Source organism: Ursus arctos, unplaced genomic scaffold (assembly GCF_023065955.2).
Source record: "Ursus arctos isolate Adak ecotype North America unplaced genomic scaffold, UrsArc2.0 scaffold_25, whole genome shotgun sequence".
Lineage (NCBI taxonomy): Eukaryota > Metazoa > Chordata > Mammalia > Carnivora > Ursidae > Ursus > Ursus arctos.
Genome location: NW_026622930.1, coordinates 20954268 through 20968722, shown reverse-complemented (window position 1 = coordinate 20968722; position 14455 = coordinate 20954268). Strand labels below are relative to the sequence as shown.

Below are 14455 nucleotides of genomic sequence, written 5' to 3'. Positions count from 1 at the left end.
TAATTCTTCTAAAAATTACCTATGTATTTTCATCTGTCTTCAAGCTGCTTGCTCATAGTCATATTCAAGAATATACTCCACCTGATACAGAGATTAAGATAATTAGGAACAGCCATAAAGTTGTCCCATTTGCATGCAGAAACATAATAAATCCGTTTATCTGTTAACATTTTAATTTTTCAAAACAATCGTATTCATTCATTTAATTCAGCAAATGTTTGCTGTATCTTTCTAGCATCTAGACACTTGTATTAGACACTAAAGATGCAGTAAACATGAAGAGATGAACAACAGTTTCTGCCTTCATGTTACTCAGAGTCAAGTGAAGAAATATACTATTAAATAAATTTCTACAAATCTGGGTGATAAAGTACTGTGTAGGTTTCCATGGAGAGACATGAAAGAGAAATTTTTAAGGAAGTGATATCTGATCAAATGCAGGATCTACCAAAAAAGCTAATGTCATCTTGGTCTGCATTAATAAAAATTGTCCACAACCTCTCTTCACTGGTCCAACCTATTTAGAGAATAGATTAAATTCTGGAGACCCCATTTTCAAAGTGATATTTAACAAAATAAAGCAAAATCAGAGGACACAACTGGGAATAATGGGGGGAGAATCAGATTTGAATTCATTATGACCAAGACATTTTACAATCACTATTAAATTAAAGCGGCTTTTTATCATGTGCTATGTTCTCAATTCACAGATATGACATCCAGGAAATATCTAGTGAAGTCAGATCATAGACTCTTTCTCCTCCTTAACAAAACAGACAAAATAAGCCAACAAAAAATATTTTACACAAAATGTGTCTTATAACTCCCCAAAACATTTATTGCTTTTAATCAGTGTGACAGACCCACATTATCCAACCCCAAAACCACACTCAAGTTGAATCACCTGATTTTAGATTTGGAAAAACCCACAAAGATTATGACCTGCAGAACCCTTCTTTTGCAAACAGTGTAGATAGAAACATAGAGAGATTACATTGCTAGTAAATAGAAACAGAGAGATTACATTGCTAGTGCTGTTATAATAAAATACCTGATTTTAGAGTTGGAAAAACCCTAAAGATCATCACCTGCAGAACCCTTCTTTTGCAAACAATGTAAATAGAAACATAGAAAGATTACATTACTGGTAAATAGAAACATAGAGAGATTACACTGCTAGTGCTATTACAATAAAATACCACACAACGGGTGGCTTCAAAAAACAGAGATTTAATTCTCACAGTCCTGGAAGCTGCAAGTCCAGGAGCAAGGTATTAGCAGGTTTAGGTCCTCCTGAGGATTCTTCCCTTAGCTTGCAGGTAGTTGTCTTCTCTTTTTGTCCCCACATGGCCTTTTCCCCATGCAGGCAGGTGCTTGATGTCTCTCCCTCTTCTTATGAAGACACCAGTTATTTTGGATTAGGGCCCATCCTAAAAACCTCATTAAACCTTAATTACCTGCTTAAAGGCCCTATCTTGAAATACGGTAATATTGATGCTTAGGGCTTCAACATATGAGGCCCGGGAGGAAGGCGGATGCAAGTCAGCCTATAACACATGATTTCCTCAAAATTGTACCCATTTACAACTAGTGTCATCAATGATCTTCCCACAACACGATACCCTGATAATGGTAGATGTGGCAGATATTTTTGACATACCTCACCCATATCACCCCTTAGCTTGAAATGATTCCACCCACAGTGTTGGGCCCCAAAGCCTTGTTTATATTATACAAAGCCTCTTCTCTGACCGTGGCTGATTGGCCAAAGGCTGAAACAATTTGGGGGTTTAAAGTTGGGACTCCAGCATTTAATCTGTTGCCTGAAGAGTCTTGATATACGGGTACAAGCTGAGGCTGTCATGGTGAGGGGGCCATCTTCCTCAACCTTCAAGGAGAAATGGAAAAACCTAATCTTCAGAGAAAGAAAGAAATGAGTAAATCAGCAAAAGTAAACTGTGCAGCCCCAGAGGAAATAAGCCTAAGAGGACAGAACCTTGGCTGCTGACAATTTCCAAGTTCCTGGTTTTAATCTCTTGTGTTCTGGGATACATTAGAGGCAGCCAGGGGTGGTTAAATGCACAGATTCTTGATCCAGAGCACCTGGGTTCAAATCTTGGCTGTAATACCTCTCAGCTGTTTCACCTCAAGCACGTACCTAATCACTCTGTGACTTCATTTCTTCCCCTGCCAAATGAAGTTGATAAAAATAGTACCTAAAATGTTAAGTTGTTTTGAAGGTAGAGGAAATGAATGTATATGAAGTATTTCACCCAGTGCCTAGCCCATAGTAAGCCTTCAATATATGTTGGTTGATATATAATATGATATCCCAGAATGTTAGCTCCATGAACATTGAGACTTTATTTATTGTTTTGTTCTAGGTACTTAGATCAAAGACTATACCTTGTTGCCTTCTGAAGATTTCCCTTTGAAGCTTAAGTTCTGTTGATTGAAATCCAGAGACCCTTGACTAAGATTACATTGGTGAAGCCTAATTGTCCAGCCTATGAGATCCGAGGTCCTAACATTACATTAATATTTTTGAGCAGTTTCATCAGAAACAATCTTGACCCATACTGAATATTAAACATGTAAATGGGCTAATCAATAGGAGGTCGTGGGATAGGGCTAGTCTGAAAGCATTGACATGAGCATCATACCCTAACTCATCTAGAATGGATAAGCAGAGACAAGAACAGACATCTACCTTATTAGAGGCTGTTGGATAGTAGACATAGGCAATGTTATTTCAAGTAAAAGGAGCAGAGGTCGTGTTTTGCCAGTACCTTGAAAACTCATACTACTGTGAAACAACAGCAACAAATTGATTATTTCCATGTGACAGAAAAATATAATTGGGATACTAACCAAAAATTTCCTCAAGTATTCTCTTTTCCCACTTGGTCCTTCTCCCACCTCTATTTCAGCCAGCTAAGCTGTTCTGCGCTTATAGCCTCAGAGAAGGTATGTGACCACAGGAAGCAGAAAGGGAGAAGAAGAGGAGGAGAAAAAGAAGAAAAAGTTTTCTCATCCTGGCTTGTGAGCATTAAGCATCTATATTCTCAGATAAGACTGACCACATAACTTGTGGGGCCCCATGCAAAATGAAAATGTCAGGCCCTGTTCAAAACTGATTCAGATTGTCAAAATGGTGTACGCAGAGCCTTAAACCAAGAACAGGGCCCTGTGAAATTGCACAGATCACCAGTGGAACAGAATCGAGAGTCCAGAAAGAAACCCACGATTATGGTCAATTAATCCATGCCAAAGGAGGCAAGAACATACAATGGGGAAAAGACAGTCTTTTCAATAGTGGTCCTGGGAAAACTGGACAGCTACATGCCAAAGAATGAAACTGGACCACTTTCTACCACCACACCAAAAACAAACTCAAAATAGATTAAAGACCTAAATGTGAGACCTGAAACCATACACATCCTGAAAGAGAACACAAGCATTTCTCTGGCATTGGCCATTGCAACATTCTTCTAGGTATGTGTGGTAGGACAAAGGAAACAAAGGCAAAAATAAACTATTGGGACTACATCAAAAATAAAAAGCTCTTTCACAGTGAAGGAAACCATCAACAAAACAAACCAACCTACTGAATGGGAAAGGATATTTGCAAATGACATATCTGAAAAGGGGTTAACACATAAAATATATTTTAAAAAAACATACAAATCAACACCACAAAACCTCCAAACAATCTGATTTAAAAATGAGCAGAAGAGCTGAATAGATACTTTTCCAAAGAAGATATACAGATGGCCAACAGACACATGAGAAAATGTTAAACATCACTAATCATCAGGGAAATGCAAATCAAAACCACAATGAGATATCACCTTATATCTGTCAGAATGGCTAAAATAAAAAAAGACAAGAAATAGCAAGTGTTGGTGATGATGTGGGAAAAAAGGAACCGTCTTGCACTGTTGGTGGGAATGTAAATTGGTAGAGCCACCAAGAAAACAGTATGGAGGTTCTTTCAAAAATTAAAAATAGAAATTCCATGTGATCCAATAATTCTACTACTGGATATGTTACACAAAGAAAATGAAAATACTAATTCAAAAAGACATGTGTACTCCTATGTTTATTGCAGCATTATTTACAATAGCCAAGATATAGAAGAACATAGGTGTCCATCAATAGATGAATGGATAAGGAAGATGTGGTATATATAATATGATCATGTCATTTATGACAACTTGGAGGGACCTAGAGGGTATTATGCTGAGTGAACTAAGTCAGATTGAGGAAGAAAAATATCATATGATTTCACTGATGATTGCCAGAAGTGAGGAAGAGGGAGGATGAGCAAAATGGATAAAAGGGAGCAGGAGATATAGACTTCCAGTTAGGGATGAATAAGTCATGAGAATAAAAGGCACAGCATAAAGAATATAGTCAATGACACTATAATAGCGTTATATGGTGACAAACAGTAGCTACACTTGTGAACATAGCATACCATATAAACTTCTTGAGTCACTATATTGTACACCTGAAACTAATGTAACATTTTGTGTCAACTATACACAATTTTTTTAAAAAACTGCACATCACAAACCCATGAAGCCAATCTTGCTCTCAGAAAGGAGTTGGGCCAATGTTTATAAGCTAAAGATTTGGAAGAAAATATCATGAACAAGAGCAGTCCCCCAAAATAAAAGTGATTCCTGATGGGGAACTGTGATAAGACCCAGAAAAGAGAGTTCTCGAATGGGAGTTTGGGGGACAGATGTGAAAGTGTTGAAGGAAAGCTCATGTCCATAGAATGCCCAGCCTCCACTCAAGACTCAAGCTAGTACTATTCATAGCCTGAACCTAGCCATCCTGCCCATTGGCATTAAGAGAGAATGTCCCTTCAAAAGCAGCCTGCGTTTTGTCTAATGATTGTCCAGCACAGTAATGACCATCAGTAGTATTCGACTTTGCTTGGTTCCATCTAGCCACCACAGATGGGCAAGCTCCCATGTAATATCACAGGACAATTATAAATCATAAGAAGGAAGATGAAACACAAAAATGGGATGCTAGGGTGAGGTAAAGGAGAAATCTCCAACATCCTGAATGGTTAGGACTGAATGAAACTACTCAAAATTCTCTCTGAACAAAGACAATGATGAAAGCCACTCTCTTTATGCCAGCACAAAGTGATCATAAATGGTTCTTGACCTTTTCTGCAATCAAGTTTTCAAGATAACTGCAAGTCTGAGAAGAGTCAAAATAAGAGAAGATATTCCAAAGATGGCAATGCCCACTTCTGAAAGAATTATCATCAACCATTCATTGTGTAGAAGTGCTGTTGATCCCATAAAGTTCTTTTAAGTCACACATTTACTAATTGTAAGCATTTGTCACTGTCAGGAGTATCATGTATAAAAAATCACAGCATTTTGTATGCATTCAGGTCAAAATGAACAACTACTAATGTACGAACCCAAAATTATAAAACATTTTCATCAAAGCTAAGTAATACAGCCTTGCTCTACTTTAATAGACAACTTTGGGAAAAAAGAGGAATTCACACTAAACACTCTTTTCTGAAATTTGGACCATGTTAATGGTTCTTCTACCAGAAAAAAATATGTAATGTCCTATAGTCATTCTCATTCATCTGTTATATTTAAAAGGTTTTTTTGTGGTCCATATATACAATGGAATATTACTCAGCTATCAGAAAGAACGAATTCTCAACATTTGCTGCAACATGGACGGCACTGGAGGAGATAATGCTAAGTGAAATAAGTCAAGCAGAGAAAGACAATTATCATATGATTTCTCTCATCTATGGAACATAACTAGGATGATCGGTAGGGGAAGAAAGGGATAAAGAAAGGGGGGGTGATCAGAAGGGGGAATGAAACATGAGAGACTATGGACTATGAGAAACAAACTGAGGGCCTCAGAGGGGAGGGGAGTGGGGGAATGGGACAGACCGGTGATGGGTAGTAAGGAGGGCACGTATTGCATGGTGCACTGGGTGTTATACGCAACTAATGAATCATCGAACTTTACATCAGAAACCGGGGACGTACTGTATGGTGACTAACATAATATAATAAAAAATCATTAAAAAATAAAAAAAAATTTTAAAAAGGATTTTTGTGTGTTTTTAATGGATCTGAATGCTAACACTTCTCTCTTTACTTAAAGTGGTTCATCTTCTCATCCCATGTGTTCATTTGCCCTAGTTTAAAAGTTATGCTAAGGAAAGAAAATTGTTTTATTGATTATCATAGCAATTTGTTGAGCAGGCTGTTAGAACATGGTTATCCTGAAGCCTTGTTCCAATTTACTGAATTGAAACCAGTAGACATAGGAGATTTTACCTGCATTATAATTGCCGCCAAGCCAATTTCATGCAGTCAAAACCCTGATTAAAATGTTACAGATCTCAGCATACCAGTTCTGTTCCTGGCAGAGACCAGATTTACCCTCCCACCAGAATCAAACAAACAAACAAAAAAAGCAGGTAAAAAAACAAAGCAATGCTTTTTAAGATGGTAAACATCAAACAAAAAAGGGCAATGATCCCTGAGAGACAGGAAACAATTAAGATTAGCTTTAGGATTGCCAGAAGTTACTGCCTTGAATTTCCAGGATGTGGTACCAGGAGAAGGAAGCCAGGCAGAGCCCAGTGCATGCTCTAACTTGAGGAAACAGAGCTGAGAATCTGAAAAGCCCAATGTAACTGGAGTCTGCTGGACAAAAACTGGAGAGAAGAGAGCTACATAGAGAGAAAACTCCAGAGAACCAAGAAGGGTCTCTGTGGAGTATATTACAGAGCACACATCTTCACATGCAGGTGAAGAAACCGAAGCTAGAGAAAGCATCTAATAAGATTGGAGGGGAAAGTGTCTGTTACACAGGACCAGGAATAGTGACTATTCCCAACAGCTGGACTGAAACGCTTCATTATTCATGGACCATTAGGTAGACTACTCAGAAAAGTCTTGGCTCAGGAATGGGGAATATCTAGCGAAAGATCAAATGTTACTCTGGTCCCACCTAACAAAACCTTGAAAGCAAGTTCCAAAAATTTCAAACTGTTTCCAAGTAATTTAACCATACCTGGCAACAAATATCAAGAATATTTATATGAAGGCAAAGACTCCAGCACCAAAAGAGGTAAAATTTACAATATCTACTATCCAAACAAAGATTATCAGGCATGCCAAGAAGAAGGAAAATGCAACCTTTTTTAAAGAGAAAAATAAACCAATCTAAACTGACCCAGAGCTAACAAAAATGTTAGAATTACTAAACAAGGACATTTTTCGGGATTGAGTTGCGTCCCTCAGAAATATATCTTGAAGTTTTAATACCCAGTACTTGTGAATGTGACCTTATTTAGAAATAGGGTCTTTGTAGATATTCAAGTTAAATTGAAGGTTATGATACTGGATTGGGGCTCACCCTAATCCAATGACTGGTGTCCTTATATGAAGAGGGAACTTTGGTCATAGAGACACACAGAGAGAACATCTTATGATGACAGAGGGGAGACTGGAGTGACGGAAGCCAAGGGACATCAAGGAATGTTGCCAACCATCAGAAGCGAGAAGCAGTAAGGAAGCGTCCTCACCTAGAACCTTCCATAGATCATGTACCTGACAACACCTTGATTTTGGACTTCTATCCTCCAAGACTAGGAGGGACTTATTTTTCTGTTGTTGTAAGCCATCAGGTTTGTGATACTTTGTTACAGCACTAAACAAATACTGGCATCAAGATAGTTATTACGTTTTATATGTTCAAGAAGTTACATAGAGACAGGGAAAATATGAAAAAGGCTTAATTTGAAATTCTAGATATGAAAACTTCACTTGAGATGAAATTTATACTGATAGGATTATTGGTAGATCAACTATTTCAGAGGAGAATAAAAAGAATTTGAAGACACAGCAAAAGAAACTATCCAAAATGAAAAAGAGAGAAAAAGAAAATTTTAATGAAAAAAATATCAATGAGCTCTTTGTGAGACAACTTTAATCAGCCTAAAATAAGTATAATAATCAGAATCCTTAAAAAAGTGGGGGCGCCTGGGTGGCGGTTAAGTGTCTGCCTTCGGCTCAGGACATGATCCCGGCGTTATGGGATCGAGCCCCACATCAGTCTCCTCCGCTAGGAGCCTGCTTCTTCCTCTCCCACTCCCCCTGCTTGTGTTCCCTCTCTCGCTGGCTGTCTCTATCTCTGTCGAATAAATAAATAAAATCTTTAAAAAAAAAAAGAATCCTTAAAAAAGTGGAGAGAGATAAGGGGATAGAAAAAATATAGAGAGAAATAATGGCTAAAAAATTTCCAAATCAGATGAAAACCATAAATATACAAATTCAAAAATCTCAAAATACTGCACAAGAAATGTGAAGAAAAATACATCAAGGTACATGGTAATCAACCAGTGATAACGAAAGTCTTAAAAGCAGGCTGAGGGAGGGAAAAAAAGTGGGTTACAAAAGAACACAGAAAATTATAACAGAATATGCATTCTTGGAAACAATGCAATCAACAAAACAATGGAGCAGTATTTTTAAAATACTGAAAGAGAAAAATACTGTCAATCTTCAATTCTATGTGCAGCAATGATATACTTAAAAAAATGAAGGCAAGATTAATACTTTTTCAAACACACAAAAGCTGAAATCATTCATCGCCAGAAGATCTGTACTACAAAAAATATTAATGAAAGTCTTTTCTTATGATTTAAATTCCTTTAAAAGACAATTGACTATGGGGCGGGGGCACCTGGGTGGCTCAGTTGGTTAAGCAGCTAAGCATGTCTGCCTTTGGCTCAGGTCATAATCCTGGGATTGAGCCCCTTTGTTGGGCTCCCTGCTCAGGAGGGAATCTGCTTCTCCCTCTGCCCCGCCTCTCCTCCTCCCTCGGGTGTACATGCTCTCTCTCTCTTTCTCTCTCAAATAAATAAAATCTTTTAAAAAAGATAATTGTTATCTCAACAAATAACAATGTATTATGGGGTTTATAACTTATGTGTTGGTAAAATGCATGGCAACAGAAGCAAAAGGCTCTAGGCGGGAAAAAATGAAGTCAAGTTCTTAGATCATACATAAAGTGGTGTATTGTCAACTGAAGGTACACTATACTAACTTAAAGATGCATACTCTAAACCCTAAAACAACTGCTATAGTAACCAGACAAAGAGTTATAGGTGAGACAACAAAGAAGATAAAATGGAATGATGAAAGTTCCTGGATAATGCAAAAGGAGTTTAAAAAAAAAAGGAGAAAAAGATCAAAAAACAGGTGAGACAAACAGAAAACTAGTAGCAAGATTATGGACTTAAACTTATTATCACTAATGACTTCATATATAAATAATCTACACAAGCAAAACAAAAGGTAGAGATTGTCAGGTCGAAAGCAAACCTAACTCTATGGTATGTATAAGAAACGCACTTCAAATATAAAGACATAAAGAGGTTGAAAAATAAGTATAGAAAAACAATAGCATGGCAACACTAATCAAAAGAAAGTTGTATTGGCTCTATCAATAAGCAGATTAAAGAACAAAGGGTATCACAAAAAATAAAGAAGTCCATTTAATAATGATAAAGACATCAATCCACCAAGAAAATAACAGAGTTCTTAAACATTTACGTACCTAACATCAGAATGTCAAAATACACAAAGCAAAAACTGACAGAAATGCAAGAGAAAAAAAGATAAATCCCCAAAGTAGCAAAAAATTTCAGTACCCACATCTCATAATTGACATAATAAGTAGATAAATCATAAAAAATATATAAGACTTGAACATTATCAACAATTTGACCTATTGACAGTTACAGAATACAGGCCTTGACGAGAGCAGAATGCACATATTTTTCTAAATGTACACTGATCATTTATCAAAACAGACCACATTATGAGTCACTAAATTTAAATGTTTTCAAGTCATAAAAACTATATTCTTTCTCTAAATGGAATATTTTTAGAAATCAGTAACAGAACAATATCAGGAAAACCCCCATATATTTGGAAATTCACACACTTCTAAATAACCCATGAATCAAAGAAGACATTTTTAAAAATTAGGAAGTATTTTAAGCTGAAGGAAAATAAATTTACAAGATCTCAAAACTTATGAGATGTCTCTAAAGTAGTACTTATAGGGAAATACATAGCACAATATATTTATACTATTATCAAAGAGAAAAGGTCTCGAATCAATGCCTCCAGCCTTCAACTTAAAAAACTAAGAAGGACAGGGGCCCCTAGGTGTCTCAGTCCATTAAGCGTTTGACTCTTGATCTCATCTCAGGTCTTGATCTCAGGGTAGTGAATTCAGGCCCTGCATTGGGCTGCATGTTGGGCATAGAGCCTACCGAAAGAAAGAAAGAAAGAAAGAAAGAAAGAAAGAAAGAAAGAAAGAAAGAAAGAAAGAAAGAAAGAAAGAAAGAAAGAAAAGGAAGGGAAAAAAAAGAAAAGAAACTATGAAGGACAAATTCAACCCAATGGATGCAAAAAAAAAAAAAAGCAATAAAGATCAGAGCATATATCAATGAAATAGAACATAGAAAAACAACACAGAATCTATGAAACTAAATGCTGCTTCTTTGAGAACATTAATAAATTTTAAATTATTGACATAAATGTGTCCATAATATTCTCTTGTCATCCTCTTCATAGCTGTATACTATGTTCTATTGTCAACTTTCTCATACCTGAGACTGGTACTTTGTGTTTTTTTTCTTTCTTTCCTGATTAGCACACCTAGAGCTTCTATTTTTTTGGGGGTGGGAGGGCAGAAAGAGAGGCAATAAATGAGTAAACTAATCAATAACAGTCACCACTGGTAAGTGGTTTGGTGACAGTGAAATGAGGTAATGCGATGGGCATAGTCACTAGATAGCATCTTCAGAGGAAATCTTCCTGAGGCAGTGATATTTAAAGCAAGATTTGAATAACGTGAAGATCAGGGTACAGATCGTTCGCAGCGTAGAGTTCCAGCCACAACAAATCCCAGAGGTGATAATAAACTTGTCTTGTTCCAGGTCCAGCAAAGTGATGGTAGGGGCTGGACCTTGAGAGGCAGGGATCAGCAAACTTTGGCTTTCAGGTCAAATCCTGCCCCAGGGCTGTTTTGGTACAGCTTACAAGCTAAGAATGGCTTTTATATTTGTAGAGGGTTGTGTAAAAAAAAGAGAAGGAGGAGGAGAAAATGTGACAAAGATCGTATGTGGCCCACAAAGCCCTAAAATATTTACTATATTGTTCTTTACAGAAAGGGTTTACCAGCCCCTACAGCAGCCTTACCGGTTAGGCTAAAGAATTTATATATAATTTTCTTTCTTTTTTTTTTTTTAATTTTGTAATCCTCCCTTTTTTTTTCAGAAGAGTATTCCGTTGTATGGATGTATCACTGTTCATTCATTACTTAGTCAATGAAATTTTGGGTTGTTTCTATTTTGGGGTGATTATTAATAAAAGCTTGTAAACTTTGAAATATTTTAAGTGTACAGTGCAATAAATTTTAATAAACGTATACATCCACTTAACCTCTAGTCTAATTAAGATATAGAGCATTCCCATAACCCCTGTGAGTTCTTTCCCGTCTTTTTTCTGGTCTAGTCATTATTCGGATTTCCATCGCCTGTCCCTGTCCCAGAAGAACATATAAATGGAATCACACAGCATATGAGGAGCTGATATTCTCTTTAGTCCAAGGAGAATTTAGTAAGCAACTAAGGCTTCAAAGAGGGAAATTGGGACAATCTGATTTATATTTTAAATAACCTTTTGGCTACTGCGCAAAGACTCATAAGTAGACGGTAGCGTGCCACGTCCGTATTCTTTTTCTTCCCATCTCCGGGGGAAGTGGGGGCGAGAGGGGCAGAGTACGGCTCAATAAAATTCCTGGGCAGACCAGAATTGACTGGTCAGCTTCAAATCCCATGGCAAAGCTGGATTCAGAGTTCCGATGAGGACACAAAAGTGTTCCTGCAGTTCCCATTCTCCACAGCAGAGGGCGCCAGAGCGCAGTTCCTGACCCGCCTCGCCGAGTCCTCGGCTGCCCTGGAAGCCACGCGCCTCCAGGCGACTTCGCGCGCCCATTGCTGTGCTTGTGGCGGCTCGCGCCCAGCGGTCCGGGTTTGCGCTGAACTCGGCGGGCGGCGAGGGTCTGCTCGCGGTGTCGCGCCCGGCTGCGGCCGCACGCCGGCTGGCGAGCGAGGTGCGCCCGCCTCCGACTCCCCTCAGAGGCTTCTTAGGTCGGGAGAAGCTGAGGTTCTGCAGGAGCCCCGTCCGCCTTGGGACGGTCCAGCCGCGGGGACTTTCTCTGGCTGAAGTGCGTGCAGGTGGTCCCGGCAGGCGGTGCCTTTGGGAGGCTCCCCACGGAAAAAGGTGGACCCCTGGGTTTAGAGCAAGGCGGCGTCTAAACTAGGCTTTGGAGAGAACTCCTGGGAGGAGCGAGCGGGGCAGGTTGGAAAGCAGAAGGGACAGCCCGGACTGGTGTTGAGTGTCAGGAACCGACGGAGCGGGCTGCGTGGCTCGGGGCACGGAGAGTGAAGCAATTAGGTTTGTTTGGGTGGAGAGTTGCCTAGGGAAACAGAACACTTAAGAGCCACTTCTTTTCCCCTCTCCAGCCTCCTCTTGGGTGCTGAAGTCACTACCCCAGTGAGGCCTCTCTCCTCCCACGCTCCCTCCGTCCTTCAGCCTGCGAGAACCCCGGGGCGCAGAGGGCCGAGAAGATTGTGGAGGATGAAGAAATAGCCTTGGGACCCTTGGAAAATGAAGCCAACGCCCCTGCTGCTTCTGGCACTGCTTCTCGCCCTGCCCAGGACCCTGGGGGGGAAAGGGTGTCCGTCTCCCCCCTGCGAGTGCCACCAGGAGGATGACTTCAGAGTCACCTGCAAGGATATCCACCGCATCCCCAGCCTCCCGCCCAGCACGCAGACTCTGTGAGTACCTGGGAGAGGAGAGGGTAGGATCAAGAGGCCAAGGACAGCTGCAAAAGTGGACAGAAGTGTACAAAAAGAGCTTGAGAATAGGCCAAAAGGGCGGATGTGTGTGTATGTGTGTCTGCAACGAGTAAAAACTCAAAGGCCCAAATCTGGGATAGCTGACACCCCAGTTACTCGTAACACAGGAAAAGGTAACAAAACTTTCGTTTTGTGAGAGTTATCCTTTCTGAAGAGCTGCTATTCCCCAATTTTCCTGGGCCTGGCTGACTCTGACTTTCACTTGAGATATTAACATTAATAGCAACTCAAGAATTGACCTCTAACACGGGGGCCCTGTCTTTCAACCCTGAATTCCTTGTACCCAGCAGAGGACCTGGAATTAATTTAGTGGTCAAGCAAAAGCTTGTTGAATGAACAAATGAACAAATGGATATGCTAGTCTCAGATTGTCCATTATGTGATGGGGAGGAAAAAAGGCTAGAGACATCACTTCTTCAGAGACTGCTTTAAAGGGGGCAGAATTTCAAGTCATGGAAGGGAAATGGCTTTGACCATGGATGGGAACTTAGAGTCATCCTGTTTATAGTTCTATCAAAATTGAGGAGGAAGGATGATGTTGGAGGAAGAGCAACGGACCAGGAGTCAGGAAACCTGCATTCTCTTCATCCCTCTCTCACTAACTGTGAAATGAGGTGAAATCATTTATTTGGGAAGACCCAAGATTCTGGGTAAAAGAGAGGGTTCAATCAGGTGTGTTCTGATGTCTTTGATGCACGTGAGGGATCCACTGAATCACAAACCGTAAGAACTAGTGGGGAGACATTGAAAACCATCGGGGGGGGCAGGGGGATGGTGTTCTGAGGAATGAAATTATTCCGAGATACAGAAGGAAATTGATGAAAAGCATGGGTGAAATGCCATGCCAATTTAGACAATGGCCACAGCCATCTGCAACAGTAGCAAAGTGAGTTTCAAATCTTCGGAGGGCAGTAGAACTCTTTTGACAAAGGAACGCTTACCAGAGAATGTAAAGCTCACGATTATATTGTGCTTATTCCTATCCTCAGCACTTTATACAAATTCACCCATTGACTCCTCACAAAATCCAACTGAGTAGATAATTTTACCATTCTCATTTTGTAAATGGAGAAACTGAGGCACAAAAAGTGAGGCAATTTGTTTAACATCATGCAGTTTATAAGTTGTGGTGCCAAGATTTGAAATAGCACAGAGCTGTACTCTGAAACCCCTGCTCTCAGATGAAAGCAGGTCTCACCCAGCTTTTCCCCAGTAGGGTCATGAGAAAGAAAGAAGAAAGGAGAGAAAAATGTAAGAACTCAGAAGAGTAGGAGGCTAGGGGGAGGAAAGAAAAAAGAACAGAAAGAAGGAGGGAAGAGGAAAAGAGAAGATGGGAGGGACAGAGGGAGGAAAAGAAAGACTGTATCTAGGTTATAGAGGGCATTTCCTGCTGAAACAAACCAGACCTTTGTCATTAAAAACCTGTTCTGGGTGGTAACC

At 39.5% G+C, this 14455-nt stretch overlaps 2 protein-coding genes across 7 annotated transcripts in view; one reads left to right on the top strand and one right to left on the bottom strand.

The window, feature by feature from the left end:
- CEP128 (centrosomal protein 128) overlaps positions 1 to 14455 on the bottom strand; it is a 500403-nt gene that overhangs the window by 378849 nt on the left and 107099 nt on the right. For both annotated transcript variants that reach the window (XM_057318321.1, XM_057318320.1), the window contains exon 3: positions 20 to 81. The gene's annotated coding sequence lies outside the window, so the exon portion shown is untranslated. The remainder of the gene's footprint in view (positions 1 to 19; positions 82 to 14455) is intronic.
- TSHR (thyroid stimulating hormone receptor) overlaps positions 12036 to 14455 on the top strand; it is a 158123-nt gene continuing 155703 nt past the window's right edge. For 2 of the 5 annotated variants that reach the window (XM_057318324.1, XM_044391341.3), the window contains exons 1-2: positions 12049 to 12207; positions 12620 to 12934. In XM_057318324.1, the coding sequence (XP_057174307.1) occupies positions 12765 to 12934 (170 nt within the window). In that variant the 5' untranslated portion in view covers positions 12049 to 12207; positions 12620 to 12764. Of the gene's footprint in view, positions 12378 to 12619; positions 12935 to 14455 lie in introns of all 5 variants that reach the window. The other 3 variants (XM_057318323.1, XM_026519400.4, XM_044391340.3) reach the window with 2 other exon arrangements.